Source organism: Chiloscyllium plagiosum, unplaced genomic scaffold (genome assembly GCF_037043375.1).
Source record: "Chiloscyllium plagiosum isolate Xiang-an unplaced genomic scaffold, Cpla_swu_hap1 HiC_scaffold_26, whole genome shotgun sequence".
Taxonomy (NCBI): Eukaryota; Metazoa; Chordata; class Chondrichthyes; order Orectolobiformes; family Hemiscylliidae; genus Chiloscyllium; species Chiloscyllium plagiosum.
In genome coordinates, this window is record NW_028270164.1 from 33,387,344 (window position 1) to 33,406,962 (window position 19,619).

Here is a 19,619-nt window from a genome sequence, read left to right on the forward strand (position 1 = left end):
AGTGAGGACTATATTCTTTGGAATACAGAAAGAATAATGGGGGATCTTAGAAATCTATGAAATTCTAACAGGTCTACACAGGATAAACTCAGAAAGGATGTTCCTGATGACTGGGATTCCAGAATTGGAATCAGATAGATTGTCAATATGTACTGGGAAATAGAGGCAAGTATTGCAATTTCCCTTTGGATTGTAGAATAGAAAATCAACTAGGTTCCTGCTGTTGGTGACTGTCTAGCAGCATCTGCTGAAAGGCCACAGGCAGAATTTTGCCACGCTTGTAAAAACATGGACTATGGCAAGATGAGTGGTAGAATCTGATGAAATGTTAATTGAGGCCAGTCTCAATGTCCAGATCAGCTTACTGAAGAAGACTCCTGAGTGGAGACTGTCCAGGGGCTTGTATATGGCACCTCTTCCAGCTGGGTGCCACATGGCACTACCTTGCCTCCCTGTCTCCATTCCCCCTCTCTCATTCTGCCTTTGGGCCTGAGTATCCGTACTAATGGGGTGCTGGTGTTGATAACACTCCAGCTCCTGAAGGTGCTGAGTCTGGCTCCAAAATGGCTGCTGCCCTAACCAGTCCAAGGAGGCAGACAGATAGCTGCAGCCCTAGCTGCATTGCTGCAGTACCTGTGTGATGACTGGCAGTGCATTCCTGCATGTTTGTCTGCCGCTCTTCTCTCTTCATCTGAAGGAAGTCCTCCACAACTGCGGCTACAGAGTTACCTCCTGTTAAGGGCTTAGCAGGAGCCCGGTCTCCAATAGTTCTATTGGTGAGGACGATATTCTTTGGAATACAGAAAGAATAATGGGGGATCTTAGAAATCTATGAAATTCTAACAGGTCTACACAGGATAAACTCAGAAAGGATGTTCCTGATGACTGGGATTCCAGAATCAAGGTTCACAGTCTAAGGATATAGGGTAGACCATTGAAGACTGAGACAAGGAGAAATCTCTTCACCCAGAGAGTGGTGACCCTGTGGAATTCTTTGCCACAGAAACTGGTTGAGACCAAAAACATTGAATGTTTTCAAGAAGGAAATAGATATAGTTCTGAGAGCAAAAGGGATCAAAAGGCATGAGGAGAAAGCAGAAACAGGGTCACTGAGTTGGATGACCAGTCAAGATCATATTGAACAGCAGAGCAGGCTTGAAGCGCCAAATAGCCTATTCCCACTCCTATTTCGATGTTTTCTGTGTTGCTATGTCTGCCAGTGGCCTGGGGCATTTCTCTCTCAACTGATCTGCAGAGTAATCTGTGTGTGGAACTCACCAGCATGCAATCCCATATGATGTGCTCTTATGAATCTCACCAATAATGTCGCCATCTGTTGCAGCTGCTGATGATCCCTCCGTTGTCTTGACACACTCATTTAGAGGTGGGGGTGTTCAAGAAATGTATCTCTGTGGGAGATGGACTGATCCTTGAGAGAATAGGTGCACTGTAAAGACAAGAGAAATAAGATATTGCAGCCATTGGGTTAGCATTGATTATCAATGCATTATAATGACTGTTGTGGTTCTGTTCACCGAGCTGGGAATTTGTGTTGCAGACGTTTCGTCCCCTATATAGGTGCCATCCTCAGTGCTTGGGAGCCTCCTGTGATCTTTCCTCCCCTCCGGCATTTGTAGTGGTTTGAATCTGCCGTTTCCGGTTGTCAGTTCCAGCTGTCCGCTGCAGTGGCCGGTATATTGGGTCCAGGTCGATGTGCTTATTGATTGAATCTGTGGATGAGTGCCATGCCTCTAGGAATTCCTTGGCTGTTCAAACAGAGGACAGCCAGGGAATTCCTGGAGGCATGGCATTCATCCACAGATTCAATCAGTAAGCACATCGACCTGGACCCAATATACCGGCCACTGCAGCGGATAGCTGGAACTGACAACCGGAAGCGGCAGATTCAAATCACTACAAATGCTGGAGGGGAGGAAAGATCACAGGAGGCTCCCAAGCACTGAGGATGTCACTTAGACAGGGGACGAAACGTCTGCAACACAAATTCCCAGCTCGGCGAATAGAACCACAACAACGAGCACCCGAGCTACAAATCTTCTCACAAACTTTGAATTATAATGACTGCCTGGTTAATGCCAGCAATGCAGTGCAATGAAGAGTGTTATTTACTTGGGTGTCGGGACATGGATATCTCTGCAACCCCACAGGAGTGGTCTCTGACTTCTATTCCAAGGACAGGTATGCCTTCCTCAAAAGAGGTGAGGATTCAGATATCTAGCACTTATTAATTATCTGCATCACTCCATCCTATTATGAGGTGGCCTTCTGCTGTAATGACATCAAAGTGGTGAATAGGTAAACCAGAGTGGGTGGCACAGGTGTTACAGCTGGTATGTATGGGAGCTAAGGTGTTTCACAGGAGTGAGGAGGAGCATGGAGGTTAGTCGTGTGGAAGGAAAGGGAGAATAATCAGAATGAGCAAGGTATGGTGTTCTATGCATCAGTGGGGGGTCTAAGCATAAGCATTGGTGAGGGATGGGTGCAGTGGCACAGATAGTGTGAGGCAGCAGAGATCAAAGCTTGCACCTAACCCGAGAGGTCATTGCCTTCCTTCCTGCAGCACAAGGCCCAGTGTTCTGTACCCTGGAGATGGTACTGGCCCTCATCAATCAGGTTGGCATTGTCTGGTGGCGTGTTGGCTTCTGCTGGCCCTCTCAGAAGGGGTCTTCCCTACTCTTGACCACCCCATCCTCAGAAATGTCCAGGTCCCTCTCAGAGAAGTCTGGTGCCAACTCCCCTTCTCGGACGTCTTTCCTCACTCCATCCATTACCGCGTCGGGCAGGTTCCTAAAGGTATCGCTCCTGCAGGGCACACTGGGCTTTGGAAGGTGTAGCCACAAGGGATGCAGGTCTTAGGGAGGGCATCCGCTAAACAGTGAGTTGGTCCAGGAATGGCTCATGGTAAGATAGGGCAGAAAACGGATGCGATTGAAGGGCTGAATTGCCAAATAATACAGCGGATGTTGTAATGTGTGATGGTAAAACCTGTTTGGCCTTGTTATGGGAATCACGCCACCAAACTCGACATGTCTGTAATTTGTGGAAAAAAACATAAGGTTCAGCCTCATTTTGTTGCAGTGGAACAAAATGAATTCAATCTTAAACCCATTTATGATCAAATAGTCTGATAAGCGCCAGGAAATGGATTTATTATCAGACATGGTTATATGAATAGAAGACTGGAAGTTGTTCAGTGCTTAAAGCAGCAAATGTCATTTCTGAATTAATGACGTCCTAAAGCATGGTGGAAGGTTGATGAGGTAAAACAATATATTACTTCAGCTGTTAAAGAATTCAGAATTTACTGACTGTACAAAAGTTCAGACAGCAAAGTGTATTTTTTTCAAGATTTGTTTCCCATCCATAATTGCCATTTTGCTACCATTGAGAAGGTGGTAAGGAGTTGCCTTCTAGTCCAGAAGGATCGGTAAACTCACAGTGCTGTTATCAAAGGAGTTCCCAGTTTTTGATTGAGTAATAATGAAGGAACAGTGAAGTAGTGGCAAGAGAGATGGTGTGTGGCTTAGAATGGAACTTGCAGCTGGTAGTATTGCCGTGCGTCTGGTTTAGATGGAGTTGCCCATTGGGCATTGCTGCAGTGCATCTTGAAGATGCTACATACTGTCGCCACTTTGCATCAGTCATGAAGGGAATGAATGTTGAAGGTTGTGGCTGTGATGGTAATCTGCTTTGTCTGGATAGCTGAGCTTATTGAGTGTTGTTGAAGCTGAATTCGTCCAGGGAACTTGAGAGTATTCCATCACACTCCTGGTGTGTGCCTTGTAGGTGATGACAGACATTGGTGAATCATAAGATCAGTTTCTTGTCATAGATTTCCTAGCCTTTGACCGGCTCTTGTCGTCACAGTATTTATTTATGACTGATCCAGTTTTGTTTCTCATCAATGGCAACCTCCAGGATGTTAATAGTAGGGGATTCAACAATGTTAATCATGGAATCTTAACAGTGCAAAAAGAGTCCATATGGCCCACCAAGTCTGCACCGACCCTCCAAAGGGCATTCCATCAGATGCACTCCTATCCCTCTAATCTCACATTTACCATGGTTAATCCACCTAGCCTGCACAATCCTGGATGACACTGGACAAATTAGCATGGCCAATCCATCTAACTTGCACATCTTTGGACTGTGGAAAGAAACCAGAGTATCTGATGAAAACTCATGCAGATATAGGGACATTGTGCAAATACCACACAGACAGTTGCCCATGGGTGGAATCAAACCTGGGTCCACAAACCAAACTTCACACAGTTACCTATGGGTGGAATCGAACCTGGGTCCCTGGTGCTGTGAAGTAGCAGAGTTTACCACTGTGCCACTTTACTGCCATCTGTAATACTATGGAGCGTCAAATGATGAAGCTTAGATTCTCATTTGTTGGACAGGGTCATTGTCTAGCACTTGTTTTGCGTAAATGCTACCTGTTGCATGTCAGCCCATGTCTGGATATGGTTTCCTGTACATTGGGTGGAGTGGATAGGTGAGAAGGTAAATGGAAAGGTAGGACAAGTAAAGAGCGTAGCGCCACATTGGAGGGTTGGATCTGGGATGAGGTGGGGGAAGGGGAGATTTGGAAACTAGTGAAGTCACTGTTAAAGCTGTGTGGTTGAAGGGGAGACAGGATGCTAACTCGAGGAGCATTTCAGGAAACCTCTCTGGGACATGCGCACCAAACAACCTCACTATCCCGTGGCTGACCACTTCAACAGCTCCCTCCCACTCCTCCAAGGGCATGCAAGTCCTGGCTCTCCTCCAACTCCAAATCCAAGCCACTTGACAACTGGAGGAAGAACACCTCATCTTCCACTTTGAGACCCTTCAACCACAAGGCATCAACATTGACCTCACTAGTTTCCAAATCTCTCCTCCCCCCACCTTATCCCAGATCCAACCCTCCACTCGGCACCACCTTCTTGACCTGTCCTACCTGTCCATCTTCCTTCCCACCTATCTGCTCCACCCTCCCCATCGACCTACCACAAACAGACTCCCCCATCTGCATCCACCTATCGCTTTCCCAGCTACCTTTCCCCATCCCCACTCCCAACCCCCTATTTATCTCTCAGCCCTCTTCCCAGTCCACATTCCTGATGAAGGGCTTATGCCCGAAACGTTGACTCTCCTGCTCCTCAGCTGCCTGGCCGGCTGTGCTTTTCCAACACCACACTTTTTGACAATTGTCCATATTGTGGCTTATGGACACAGGACGTCCCAATATCAGAGAGGCCATGATTTTGTTATTTGATGCTGATTTGAAAAATCAACAGTCAGAGATCATTCAGCATTTTTACAGATGGAAGGTTGTCTATAATTATGAGTCATGTGAGTGATTAACGAATGTGCCTTTTGTCATAGGATTTGATAGATACTTCAAGAGTCGGACCCTGGAGAATAACAGAAGGAACATTTGGTTTGCAGAGTTTTGGGAAGCGAATTTCAAGTGTAAGCTGAGTCGACACGGATTTAAACGAGGGAGTCATGTTAAAAAATGTACAGGTATTGTGTGATCGTTAAACTTTATTTATAAAGTGCTAACTTTTCATACTTCTTGATTTCAGATGTTATCCACAATCACCCTTGCATAAACAGTTTGTTCCAATTAAATAAAATGGACAGTTAGTGGTAAATTATTCAGCATTTAGTATTGAGAGAGAATTATTGTCAAGAAAATGTATGATTTATCTGAAAATAATTCCCAATGACTTACCTGGAATGACAATTGCTGCTCCTCTGTGTTTAAGGCTTTGTTTCAACTTTACTATAAATCAATATTTCTCTCTACAATAGTGTAAGCATGTAATTGTTTGATCAGTGAAATGATTTGTGACCTAAATGCTGTGCAAATGACATTTTTTTTTAAAAGATTGATTTATTAAACAAATTAAGATTCAGAACAATCTTTACTGTGAGTGTTTCAAATTGCTGTATAATTACTGCATTGACGACCACCAACTATAAAATGCCTTCGGATATTTTGCTAGGTTAATGATATTGAGTTGTGAACCATTTGAAACATAAATTTGAATGTTGTATTTTTAATCTAGTCAATCCTGTTTAAAAAAAAATCTCTCAGCCATTTGTGTAAAATAAATCAACATATACGCATCAGAGGTTTATTACATTTTTAGCCTTGAATGAAATAAATGGTTTAAGGCAGAAGACAAAAAGAAATCATGCAATTATATGAGGTGTTCATGCAATAAAAGAAATGATTGAAATCTAAAAAATGTCCAGAAATTGAAAGAAACCAAGTTGATGAGCATTTGTAAAGAGAATTTAATGCTTTGCACATGATTCATTACACAGGATAAATTCAAAATCAATGATTTATCAATAAGGTTTGTATTTTCAGGAAATCCCCAGAAATTTGGCTAAAATAGAATTTCTTGTCTGAAATAAAAACAAAGCGAGGAAATCTATTTCCAGATCTTTGCCAGGCATAAAACTATTGACTAGTTTTGATAAATTCCTGTACACTGCTTCAATATAAATGCAACAAACCGTTTGTCTTTAATGAATGTTACTGACCGGCTGAACAACTTTTGGAATTGGGAAACAAATTTCTTCAATTTTAATGCTGCAAAAATTGATCAATGTCATGCTGTCATGTTGTTGAAATAACAGAATTAATCATTGGAATAAGAAAAGCTGTCAGTGTTAACATTGATATTAAATAGATTCTTTGAGTGGAAAAACTGACATGCACACATATGGTTCTGCATGTCTTCTGTATGATTCAGTGCTGATAAACCCAAGTCATGTCTGATGTTACATGCCCAATGAAGTAGTGAAGTTAATGTTTCAGAACAGTGCAATAATGCACGCTTTAATAGTTTTTCTCTCATACATGTTACATACATTACTATTGACAATTACAGTACTATGAGGTTATGATAGAATATGCACTTTTAAAGATGAAATGCTTAAGGATAGAAAAAAGATCAGTCCCATCAACTTGTTACTTTGTATAATATCCTTGAAGCCCTCTTTCATCAGTTGTTGTACTAACATAGTGCTTGAAGCAAGCTTGCCCGATTAAGGAAACGGGAAAATTAGTGAAAGTCTATGGGACCCATCAAGAAGTTAACCTTAAACTTAGCCTTTACAGTTCTGGGTTCACATAAGACTGAAAGCAAACTGGACTGAACTTCACCAGCCTTATGGGGACAAGCCGGGAGGTGGGAGGACGTTGAGTGATGTGTCTAATGTGTAGGATTCTGGTTTGTAATCAGTTATTTTCTGATTTGTAAGTGGTTCAAATCACCCCAGACCCCTGGTCCTAGGTGCTGGACTTATTTAGGATCAGTAGACAGGTGTTTCAGGGCAAAAGACAATACAAAAATAAGTGTAACACAAAAATGGGTAAATGCAATTAACAGGGAAATTGACACAATCAACTGTACAGAGAACAGGAAAACTATTAGCTAGATGAAACACGATTATAACCTAAAAAAACAACAGTTTTAATCATAGGATTGTTCGTCAGATTTCCTACCTTGGAGTCCCAATGCACTGTCACCACCTGCCTTCACCTTCCTGATAGCTAGGTCGGAACTTTGAAATCTTGAGAGTTTCAGTTCACTCCTAAGGAACCTCTGGTTTTAAACTGAGCTGGTTGCTGAGGTTCTTCCTAACAGTTTTCTTGGTTCAGTGCAGGCCTGTGTTTGATAGCTTTTGTTTGGGAAGTCTTGGTTGACTTCCCCATCTAGGATGTCTTTGTTCCGATGAGGCCCTTAGTTTGGCTTCCCTGTTCTTGGTTCTTTGTTCATCTTTTGTGGTTCTTGGTTCCAAAGTGCTTGTTGATCCTGGAAGCCTATGAGGAAGCTGTTTGTGCAGAAGCTTGCTGTTGAAAAAGGCTCTCTCAGGGATAGCAGTCATGCAGACAGGCCTCTTATCTCCCCTCAAATCTGTGGTTTTCTTTAAGCTCTTGATGTTCTCTTCTGAAGTTAGTTGGCCTTCCGATGATTTGACTATGTGTGAATGGGTTTTGATTGAACTTTAATGCTTGTCATCTCTGTGAATGGATTTCCATTGAAGTTCAATGCCTGGTACCTCTGTAGCCCCATACTGACTCTGTTGGGCAGTCTAAGGTGTAAAAACTGTCTTAGGCTAGAGTCTGTTAAGTTTGGTTGATTGGTATTTTAGAGAGGAGATCGAAATTGGAATTCCAGGCTAAACAATGGTTCCCAACAGCCATCTCTGTGTTTGTATACTTTCCCTGGAGCTCAATCCAGTTGTCCCCTTGATTTTTAAAAGTTATGAAAAGCCAGGGTTTTACCCAGTGATTTAGATGATGGGGATTTTTGCTTGATCCTACAAATGTCATCTCACTGCCATGCTGTTTTGCCAGACTAGACCCCAGTTCAAAACCAAACATGTAAGCGTTAACATTTAGACAACTGGTCCATCCCTGTTATTGGTCAAAATGTGTGCACTGGAAAAGCACAGCAGGTCAGGCAGCATCTGCTGTGTTTTTCTTGTGCCACACTTTTCTTCTCTCTGGCATCTGCAGTACTCACTTTCTCCTGTCCTTATTATGGTCCAATGAAATGTTGGCATATGGTTTGGGAGTATGAACAATGTAGGAAGTTGAATTCCACTAAAATTGTAGAATTATGGCCCTTTTTGTGCCCAATGTTGGAATACAAATTGTCATCTTTACTATTTTGGTGAAAAATGATTTTTCTTACATTCCTAATTTTACATGTTATGTTGCCCTGTGGTTAACATATTAACGATTTTCCTGGATCAATACTGTCAAGTTCATCTTAAAACCTTTCTGTAGCTCATCTCCAACGTCTCTTCAAATTTTCAAAACTTGCCTAAGATCTACAATTATCATTTCTTACCTCTGCATCCTCAGAGTGGCAATAATATCCAATGATTCAGTCATAGAATTGCACAAAGCATTCCAGATGGGGTCTGTGAAACACCTTGCAAAGCAACAACACAGCTTCATCTGATTTGCATTCAATCCATTATCTCTTCACTTCAATACAGTATTTATATTTTTACTGCAGCTGAGCATTTTCCTGATGCTCTTCTAGATCTTTTCATTATTGAAGATCTTATCCTAATTGACATTTATCCACTTAGCATTTATATATAGATATAGTTATTTCTTTGCTGCCATGACTTCATTCATCCACTGTGTATTGTGAATAATCCAGATACAATATTTTCCCTTATTATATGAATCAAATTTTGTATGCAATGCTGAATATGAAAATACCAATACTGATGAATGCAGTGCTAACTACATATTTTAAAAAAAGACAGAATAGTCATTGAAAGCTATTTTTGTGTGTCAAAGCAGATCTTTTTCAAGCTAAGGTGCACTTTATTGGACAGAAATTAAGCTAATTCATCTTGGGCATTTTGTCTTTGCAGGCCTTACGGGAATAAAAATTAGCTGCACTTAGCAGTCGAAAATATAACGTAGTGCAATAGTACATGCAATAACATTGTGAATATTTTATCATCCAGCTGATCACAGGCAGCTTCATAAATCACCCATTACCTTATAACAGTTCAAGATCAGCATCCATAGCGTCCCGGTTCAGTTTCAGCAAATATACCAAAAAAGTTTCCATAGAGCCTCTGATAAACTATAGCTCTAAGAAATCCAAGGTATTTATTCCAAGGCAAACCAGCCTTCTTGATCAGAACCCCATCCACATCCATTTTGCTCATGCTCCATTACCCTATTCTTGATGAAAAAAGGTGCAAGTTATGTGCAAGTTATTTTTGCCAACGTTGCACAAAGGTCTGAATTTTCAGATACACAAGTTAAAGTCTCAACATTAATGTGATATGAGTTTCATTGCCAATGTATTGCCAGCTATTTAGGCCATATGTCCAAATAATTGATGGACTATGTCAAGCCTAGGCTTTAAAATCTCAGATCACAATGTCAACCATTAGATATTTTATGTTTATTATCTTGTGTACACAATGCATCACACTGAGAGTCTGACTGATAATTATGTTTGTTTTTAAACGTAATTCTTATTATAGTCAGAATTATTCCAATTAATGTTGCCCAATAGCAGGATGACACCTAATGTTGGACATGGTAATCTGAAACTTGCAAGAATAAGCACAATTAGCATGCTGTCTACTGGGAATGTTCAAGGGGTGTGTTGTTTGATGCAGTCCTTGATTAGTTCCTTGTCCAGAACTCACCTTGATTGATAGGGTTAATGTCGACTTGGGCAGGGAGGACTCAAAGGCAGGTCATTAGAGCAGGTACAGGTCACACATCTGCAGGCAAGGAGTAGAATATGTCCTGATTCTGCAGGCTGTTGTCTGGCAGTATTTTGATGAGTATCAATCTCCAAAAGCCCTCCTCCTCCTCCTTAAGTTATCAGGTTTTCTGAGCTGTGGAAAGCACAGCCAGCCAGAGTTAAATTGGCAAAACAAGTTTATTCTGATGCTACCAGCTTCATTAAAATATCTGCTAGGGGTCGAGTGCTTACACATTCCTTGTCCCATCTCCATTAAACCTGGAATTGGATTGATGGAAGATGGAACAAAAACAGAAATTGCTGGAACAAACTCAGCAGGTTTGGCAGCTGGAGAGAAAGCACATTTAATGTTTCGAGTACAGTGACTCCTCTTCAGAACTGAGCATCCACTGTTCTTTTGGATTTTATTTTCATCGAAGATGGGTTGGGTTTGAGATTTTAAAATGTTTATTCTCTGACCAGGCTTCAGCCCATCATTTTCAGATGTTAAATAACTGGTCTTTGACTTCATAGTTAAACGTTTTCTAAAATCCAGGTGTCAGAATGTCAACTTACATCTTTCAAGCTCAAATGTAAAAAATATATTCAAACATTACTGAAAATATTTTTTCATATAATGTAGCTCCATATACTTTCCAGAAAGCTTGCTTAAAGTACTTTGTTTTCATTTAGTCTCTGTTTATATACCATCAAACAGTTGTGCAGTTTTATTGAAAAGGTAGAAAACAGCAGAACAAGTCTAATAGGTTAACATTGTCCTGAAGGCATTTTGTTTAAATCTCTGTATACAGAGTTAATCTCATTGTGAGATTACTGCTGTGAGATTTAGCCTGGAGATACAATTGACTTGAGATGAGTATAAAACTATTGCCTCTTTGCTTCATTTTTGAGCTGTTGATCGGTTGAATGTTCCAGACACAAGCCAAATGCCATCTTTGAAATTAAAAGCTTTAAGAAAGCCCAAGTGGCCAACATATTACCTCATACTTCTAAGATTGCTTTTTGAGTTCCAAAGGATCTTATTTAAGTTGGTGTATCTGGTACAGCTTAACATTTCAATTGTCCTTGTGAACTCGACCTCATTCAAAAAGAAGTGTGCCTTACTGTGTGTCTAAACTAAATATCCAGAGCATGAAATCATGTTGAAGATTTCCCATTGTAGGAAAGTACATCAACAAAGGAACTGCAAGGTTTGTGAAGGTTTGTAGCCCAGGTTGAGGTTTAGGGTGTGTTTTAAAAAATTCTCAAGGTCAGGTTCGTAGGAGAGTAGTCTGACACAGAACAAACGACCAAGAGGCGAGTCTGCTAGAATATGAGCATTTTATTCCCCGCAGCGTCGCCAAAACCAGGTCTCATCTTACAACGGGTCTGGCTTATACTCACTCTACATGTTACCGGAACTGGGAGCCGTCAGTTCTCGTAGAGCGGTTGCCAACAACCCACGCTCGGCGGTTAAACGTAACCCCGGAGCAGACTCCCGGGTCTGGCTTATACTCACTCTACATGTTACCGGAACTGGGAGCCGTCAGTTCTCGTAGAGCGGTTGCCAACAACCCACGCTCGGCGGTTAAACGTAACCCCGGAGCAGACTCACCGAACTGGAGACTTTTCCAGCTGCCAGATATAAACATTCATGTGAACAGCAGAGCAAGGCTAAAAAACACATTCCATTCTGGTTACATACAGATAAGAAGATTCACACGGGGAGGTGTGTAATAAGATTCACACGGGACTAAGCAACACCTCCATTCCGGTTAGATTCACACATGTATTGGGACATAATTTTTAACCGTTTCACCACATTCCACTGCTTGGCCCAATACATGTGTTACATTATGATTCACACATGTATTGGGACATAATTTTACACCACATTCCACTGCTTGGCCCAATACATGTGTTACATTATGCTTAATTCAGTTCAATTCGTTTCAGTTAATTTCAGTTCAGTCAATTCAGTGTAGTTCAATTCAGCTCAGTTCAGGTCTGTTCAGTTCAATTCAATTGTGTTCAATTCAGTTCCGTCCATTTCAATTCAATTTAGCTCAGTTCCATTTTGTTCCGTTCAATTTGATTCACTTCAGTTCAATTCAGTTCAGTTCCACTCAGTTCAGTTCAGTTCAATCCCATTCAATTCTGTTAACTCCGCTTCAGCTTTTTGGACATGCCCACATCCTCCGCTGTACCCCAGGCAAGGGGTTCTTCGGCAGGACTGGGATCCTCTCAAGGGTGGACAGCAGCGACCCTGGGGTTCCTCCGGTCGCCCCCCACCATTTCTCAAACAAACTGCCACGTCGTGCCATCCCGGGACGGTCGGGACCTCCACAGTTTGTTCTTCTGGTTTCTTAGTCTTTTTCCAAAACATTGTTCTGTATCAAAATCTCTCCTCAATTGCGATTGACCCTGCTCGACTACGCCAAATGTTTTAAAAAATTCTCAAGGTCAGGTTCGTAGGAGAGTAGTCTGACACAGAACAAACGACCAAGAGGCGAGTCTGCTAGAATATGAGCATTTTATTCCCCGCAGCGTCGCCAAAACCAGGTCTCATCTTACAACGGGTCTGGCTTATACTCACTCTACATGTTACCGGAACTGGGAGCCGTCAGTTCTCGTAGAGCGGTTGCCAACAACCCACGCTCGGCGGTTAAACGTAACCCCGGAGCAGACTCCCGGGTCTGGCTTATACTCACTCTACATGTTACCGGAACTGGGAGCCGTCAGTTCTTGTAGAGCGGTTGCCAACAACCCACGCTCGGCGGTTAAACGTAACCCCGGAGCAGACTCACCGAACTGGAGACTTTTCCAGCTGCCAGATATAAACATTCATGTGAACAGCAGAGCAAGGCTAAAAAACACATTCCATTCTGGTTACATACAGATAAGAAGATTCACACGGGGAGGTGTGTAATAAGATTCACACGGGACTAAGCAACACCTCCATTCCGGTTAGATTCACACATGTATTGGGACATAATTTTTAACCGTTTCACCACATTCCACTGCTTGGCCCAATACATGTGTTACATTATGATTCACACATGTATTGGGACATAATTTTACACCACAGGGTGTAGCGAGCAAATCTACACCCTAAACAAAGGAACTAGACAATCTTAATTCCAAAATAAAAACAAAGAATTGTGGATGCTGGAAATCAGAAACAAAAATAGCAATTGATCTAAAAGCTCAGCAGATCTGGCAGCATCAGTGGAGAAAAGCAGAGTTTGTGTCCTGGGTCCAGTGACCCTTCATCAGAAGACTTTTTCCATTAATGTAGCAAAGATAAATGTAAATATTCATAATAAGGTTAACTGTGCAGGTAGAATCATTTTAGCCTGTTTTTCATTCCTGAAGCCCACAACTCTCTTAAATGACACTGAAATTTGGACATCGTTGAAGATTTTTAGTGTCAGTTAACTTACAATGCAGTGTTTTTCGTGTATGAGCCGGTGAGGAGTTAGGGTAATGTATTTCAGAGAAAAGGAACTGAATGTTCTTTGCAATAACTTTTAGGTAGTATTATATTTTAAATCAATTATGGAACTTTAACCAGTGTACCTACTTCAATATGTTTGGTTGTTTGAATTAAAATGTAAAACAATTTTTCAAATATGTGTACTTGCATATGTATTTTATAAACATTCCATAAAATGGAGCAGAATTTTACACCGCTCTGATCCAGTACTCGTATATTCTAAAACTTTGTAAACTTTGTTGATGCAGAGTGGGGGCAGCAAAACTGGAAAAAGACACAGAAACGAGCCAACTGTTTTTGATTTGGAGACACTGGTGTTGGACTGGGGTGTACAAAGTTTTAAATCACACAAAACCAGGTTACAGTCCAACAGGATAATTTGGAAGCACTAGCTCCGAAAGCTAGTGTTTCAAAATAAACCTGTTGGACTATAAGCTGGTGTTGTGTGGTTTTCTTTGAGGAGAAAGTGAGGTCTGCAGATGCTGGAGATCAAAGTTGAAACTTTATTGCTGGAACAGCACAGCAGGTCAGGCAGCATCCAGGGAACAGGAGATTCGACGTTTCGGGCACAGGCCCTTCTTCAGGAATGAGCAGAGAGTGTTCAGCAGGAGAAGATAAAAGGTAGGGAGGAGGGACTTGGAGAAGGGGCGTTGGAAATGTGATAGGTGGAAAGAGGTCAAGGTGAGGGTGATAGGTCAGAGTAGGATGGAGGCGGAGAGGTCAAGAAGAAGACTGCAGGTCAGGAAGGCGGTGCCGGACTGGAGGGATTCGGCTGCGACAAGGTGGGGGGAGGGGGGATGAAGAAACTGGTGAAGTCCAAGTTCATCCCCTGTGGTTGGAGGGTTCCCAGTCGGAAGATAAGACGCTCCTCCTCCGACCGTCGGGTTGTTGTGGTTTGGCGGTGGATGAGTCCAATGACCTGCATATCCTCGGTGGAGTGGGAGGGGGAGTTGAAATGCTGTGCTACAGGGTGGTTGGGTTGGTTCATCCGGGTGGCCCAGAGGTGCTCTCTGAATCGCTCCGCAAGTAGGCGGCCTGTCTCCCCAATATAGAGGAGGCCACACCGGCTGCAGCGGTGTGGCCTCCTCTATATTGGGGAGACAGGCCGCCTACTTGCGGAGCGATTCAGAGAGCACCTCTGGGCCACCCGGACGAACCAACCCAACCACCCTGTAGCACAGCATTTCAACTCCCCCTCCCACTCCACCGAGGATATGCAGGTCATTGGACTCATCCACCGCCAAACCACAACAACCCGACGGTCGGAGGAGGAGCGTCTTATCTTCCGACTGGGAACCCTCCAACCACAGGGGATGAACTTGGACTTCACCAGTTTCTTCATCCCCCCTCCCCCCACCTTGTCGCAGCCGAATCCCTCCAGCCCGGCACCGCCTTCCTGACCTGCAGTCTTCTTCTTGACCTCTCCGCCTCCATCCTACTCCGACCTATCACCCTCACCTTGACCTCTTTCCACCTATCACATTTCCAACGCCCCTCCTCCAAGTCCCTCCTCCCTACCTTTTATCTTCTCCTGCTGAACACTCTCTGCTCATTCCTGAAGAAGGGCCTGTGCCCGAAACGTCGAATCTCCTGTTCCCTGGATGCTGCCTGACCTGCTGTGCTGTTCCAGCAATAAAGTTTCAACGTTGTGTGGTTTTCAACTATTTTTGATGCTTTTGTTTTGACTTGATCACTTTTTCCAGTGAACACTTTCAATTGCATTAATTAATCCCTCATTGTACAGTCTCTCAGCTTAATTCTAAAGAAAGGGTGGTAGTTTTCCAGATGTAGATGGATCCTCTATTTATGTCAGAGATGCATAATCTATATATTTGTGGTTGGCAAAGCAGATTGTCATAACGATGATTGTATTTTCTGATTTACTGAAGAATTTGTACCTTGTATCTAAGATGGTGTCTTGTAAACATTTCATTGCACTCATTTGAGTACGTGACAATATGCTAATTCTGTTGTAATTCAATTAAATATGATCCATTGATAATCATTCTAATTTGTGCATCGCCAGCAAATCTCACCACTACTGGAAGTGGGTCTTCCAGGCAGGATAATTTGTAAGAGGTCATATCCATGCAGATTTTATTATTCAAGAGATTCTGAAATAATTGTTTAAGTGGATACGTTTAGGAATGATTGTTTTTTGATGTGTCACTTGAGACAAAGCCTCTCTAGCATTCATTTTGCAGAGGAACAAAATCGAGGTAGCTCCTCCGTAGTATGGTGCTGCTGTTTAATTTATTGCAACATATCATTGTTTTGTGTTCTGATAATGTGCCAGGTTTTTTGGTACTCTTATTTAAACTAATTAGATTAGATTACTTACAGTGTGGAAACAGGCCCTTCGGCCCAACAAGTCCACACCGCCCCGCCGAAGCGCAACCCACCCATACCCCTACATTTAGCCCTTACCTAACACTACGGGCAATTTAGCATGGCCAATTCACCTGACCCTGCACATCTTTGGACTGTGGGAGGAAACCGGAGCACCCGGAGGAAACCCACGCAGACACGGGGAGAACGTGCAAACTCCACACAGTCAGTCGCCTGAGGCAGGAATTGAACCTGGGTCTCTGGCGCTGTGAGGCAGCAGTGCTAACCACTGTGCCACCCTGCCGCCCACAATGTGATGTGATGATTGAAGCTGAAGCTGAAGCTATGTAGTGTCTGATGACACCATAGTTAGGTTTAGTAAAAAATCTCAATGTTGGACACTGTTTAATATGTGACGTTATTTAGAAACGTTACCAGCACCAATTTCTTTTGTGGATGATGTACAATGAATATGTGACCTCAGTCTCATGATATTTACAGTGTTTGCTGACTGGTTGTGAGAAATGGACTGTGAGACCAGTTAGAGTCATAGAATCATAGAGATGTACAGCATGGAAACAGACGGTCAAACCCGTCCAGGCCAACCAGATATCCCAACCCAATCTAGTCCCACCTTTCAGCACCCAGTCCATATCCCTCTAAACCTTTCCTATTCATATACCCATCCAAATGTCTCTGAAATGTTGCAATTGTACCAGCCTCCACCACTTCCTCTGGCAGCTCATTCTATACACCTACCACACTCTGCGTGAAAAGGTTGCCCCTTAAGTCTCTTTTATATCTTTCCCCTCTCACCGTAAACCTATGCCCTCTAGTTCTGGACTCCCCGACCCCAGGGAAAAGACTTTGCCTATTTACCCTATCCATGCCCCTCATAATTTTGTAAACCTCTATAAGGTCACCCCTCAGCCTCCGACACTCCAGGAAAAACAGCCCCAGCCTGTTCAGCCTCTCCCTATAGCTCAAATCCTCCAACCCTGGCAACATCCTTGTAAATCTTTTCTGAACTCTTTCAAGATTCACAACATTTTTCCGATAGGAAGGAGACCAGAATTGCATGCAATCTTCCAACAGTGGTCTAACCAATGTCCTGTACAGCCGCAACATGACCTCCCAACTCCTATACTCAATACTCTGACCAATAAGGGAAAGCATACCAAACGCCTTCTTCACTATCATATCTACCTGCAACTCCACTTTCAAGGAGCTATGAACCTGCACTCCAAGGTCTCTGTTCAGCAACACTCCCTAGGACCTTACCATTAAGTGTATAAGTCCTGCTAAGATTTGCTTTCTCAAAATGCAGCACCTCGCATTTATCTGAATTAAACTCCATGTGCCACTTCTCAGCCCATTGGCCCATCTGGTCCAGATCCTGTTGTAATCTGAGGTAATCCTCTTCGCTGTCCACTACACCTCCAATTTTGATGTCATCTGCAAACTTACTAACTGTACCTCTTATGCTCGCGTCCAAATCATTTATGTAAATGACAAAAGTAGAGGGCCCAGCACCGGTCCTTGTGGCACTCCACTGGTCACAGGCCTCCACCGCACCCTCTGTCTTCTACTTTTGAGCCAGTTCTGTATCAAAATGGCTAGATCTCACTGTACTCCGTGGGATCTAACCTTGCTAATCAGTCTCACATGGGAAACCTTGTCGAACTCCTTACTGAAGTCCATATAGATCACATCTTCCACTCTGCTCTCATCAATCTTCTTTGTTACTTCTTCAAAAAACTCAATCAAGTTTGTGAGACATGATTTCCCATGCACAAAGCCATGTTGACTATCCTGAATCAGTCCTTGCCTTTTCAAATAAATGTACATCTTGGGTCTCAGGATTCCCTCCAACAACTTGCTCACCACCGACGTCAGGCTCACTGGCCTATAGTTCCCTGGCTTGTCCTTACCACCCTTCTTAAACAGTGGCACCATGTTAGCCGACCTCCATTTTTCCGGCACCCCGCCTGTGACTATCGATGATACAAATATCTCAGCAAGAGGCCCAGCAATCACTTCTCTAGCTTCCCACAGAGTTATTGTGTACACCTGATCAGGCCCTGGGGATTTAACCACTTTTATGTGTTTCAAGACATCCAGCACTTCCTCCTCTGTAATATTTACACTTTGCAAGATGTCACCATCTATATCCCTACAGTCTATATCTTCCATATCCTTTTCCACAGTAAATACTGATGCAAAATACTCATGTAGTATCTCCCCCATTTTCTGCGGCTCCACACAAAGGCCGTCTTGCTGATCTTTGAGGGGCCCTATTCTCTCCCTACTTACCCTTTTGTCCTTAATGCATTTGTAAAAACCCTTTGGATTCTCCTTAATTCTATTTGCCAAAGCTATCTCATGTCCCCTTTTTGCCCTCCTGATTTCCCTCTTAAGTGTACTCCAACTTCCTTTATGCTCTTTTAAGGTTTCACTTGATTTATCCTGTCTATACCTGACATATGCTTCCTTTGTTTTCTTTACCAAACCCTCAATTTCTTTAGTCATCCAGCATTCCCTATACCTACCAGCCTTCCCTTTCACCCTGACAGGAATATACTTTCTCTGGATTCTTGTTATCTCATTTCTGAAGGCTCCCTATTTTCTAGCCGTCCCTTTACCTGCAAACATCTGCCTCCAATCAGCTTTTGAAAGTTCTTCTAGGAGAAAGTGAGGAATGCAGATGCTGGAGATCAGAGCTGAATATGTGTTGCTGGAAAAGCGCAGCAGGTCAGGCAGCATCCAAGGAGCAGGAGAATCGACGTTTCGGGCATGAGCCCTTCTTCAGGAATAAGGAAATTCGTCATTCCTGAAGAAGGGCTCATGCCCAAAAATTTGAATTTCCTGTTCCTTGAATGCTGCCTGACCTGCTGCGCTTTTCCAGCAACACATTTTCAGTTTTGAAAGTTCTTGCCTAATACCGTCAAAATTGGGCTTTCTCCAATTTAGAACTTCAACTTTTAGATCTGGTCTATCCTTTTCCTTCATTATTTTAAGTCTAATAGAATTATGATCACTGGCCCCAAAGTGCTCCCCCACTGACACCTCAGTCACCTGCCCTGTCTTATTTCTCAAGAGTAGGTCAAGTTTTGCACCTTCTCTTGTAGGTACGTCCACATACTGAATCAGAAAATTGTCTTGTCCACACTTAACAAATTCCTCTCCATCTAAACGCTTAACACAATGGCAGTCCCAGTCTATGTTTAGAAAGTTAAAATCCCCTACCATAACCACCCTATTTTTCGTACAGGTAGCTGACATCTCCTTACAAATTTGTTTCTCAATTTCCCTCTGACTGTTAGGGGGTCTATAATACAATCCCAATAAGGTTATCATCCCTGTCTTATTTCTCCGTTCCACCCAAATAACTTCCCTGGATGTATTTCCGGGAATATCCTCCCTCAGCACAGCTGTAATACTATCCCTTATCAAAAATGCCACTCCCCCTTCCTCTCTTGCCTCCCTTTCTATCCTTCCTGTAGCAATTGTATCCTGGAACATTAATC

The 19,619-nt window shown here is 42.8% G+C and overlaps 1 protein-coding gene across 4 annotated transcripts in view; it reads left to right on the forward strand.

Moving 5' to 3' along the window:
• The window catches only part of LOC122563223 (metabotropic glutamate receptor 4-like), a 1,237,105-nt gene that overhangs the window by 560,516 nt on the left and 656,970 nt on the right, over positions 1 to 19,619 (forward strand). For all 4 annotated transcript variants that reach the window (XM_087973618.1, XM_043716807.2, XM_043716804.2 and 1 more), the window contains exon 6: positions 5,398 to 5,538. In XM_087973618.1, coding sequence (XP_087829744.1) covers positions 5,398 to 5,538 — 141 coding nt within the window. The remainder of the gene's footprint in view (positions 1 to 5,397; positions 5,539 to 19,619) is intronic.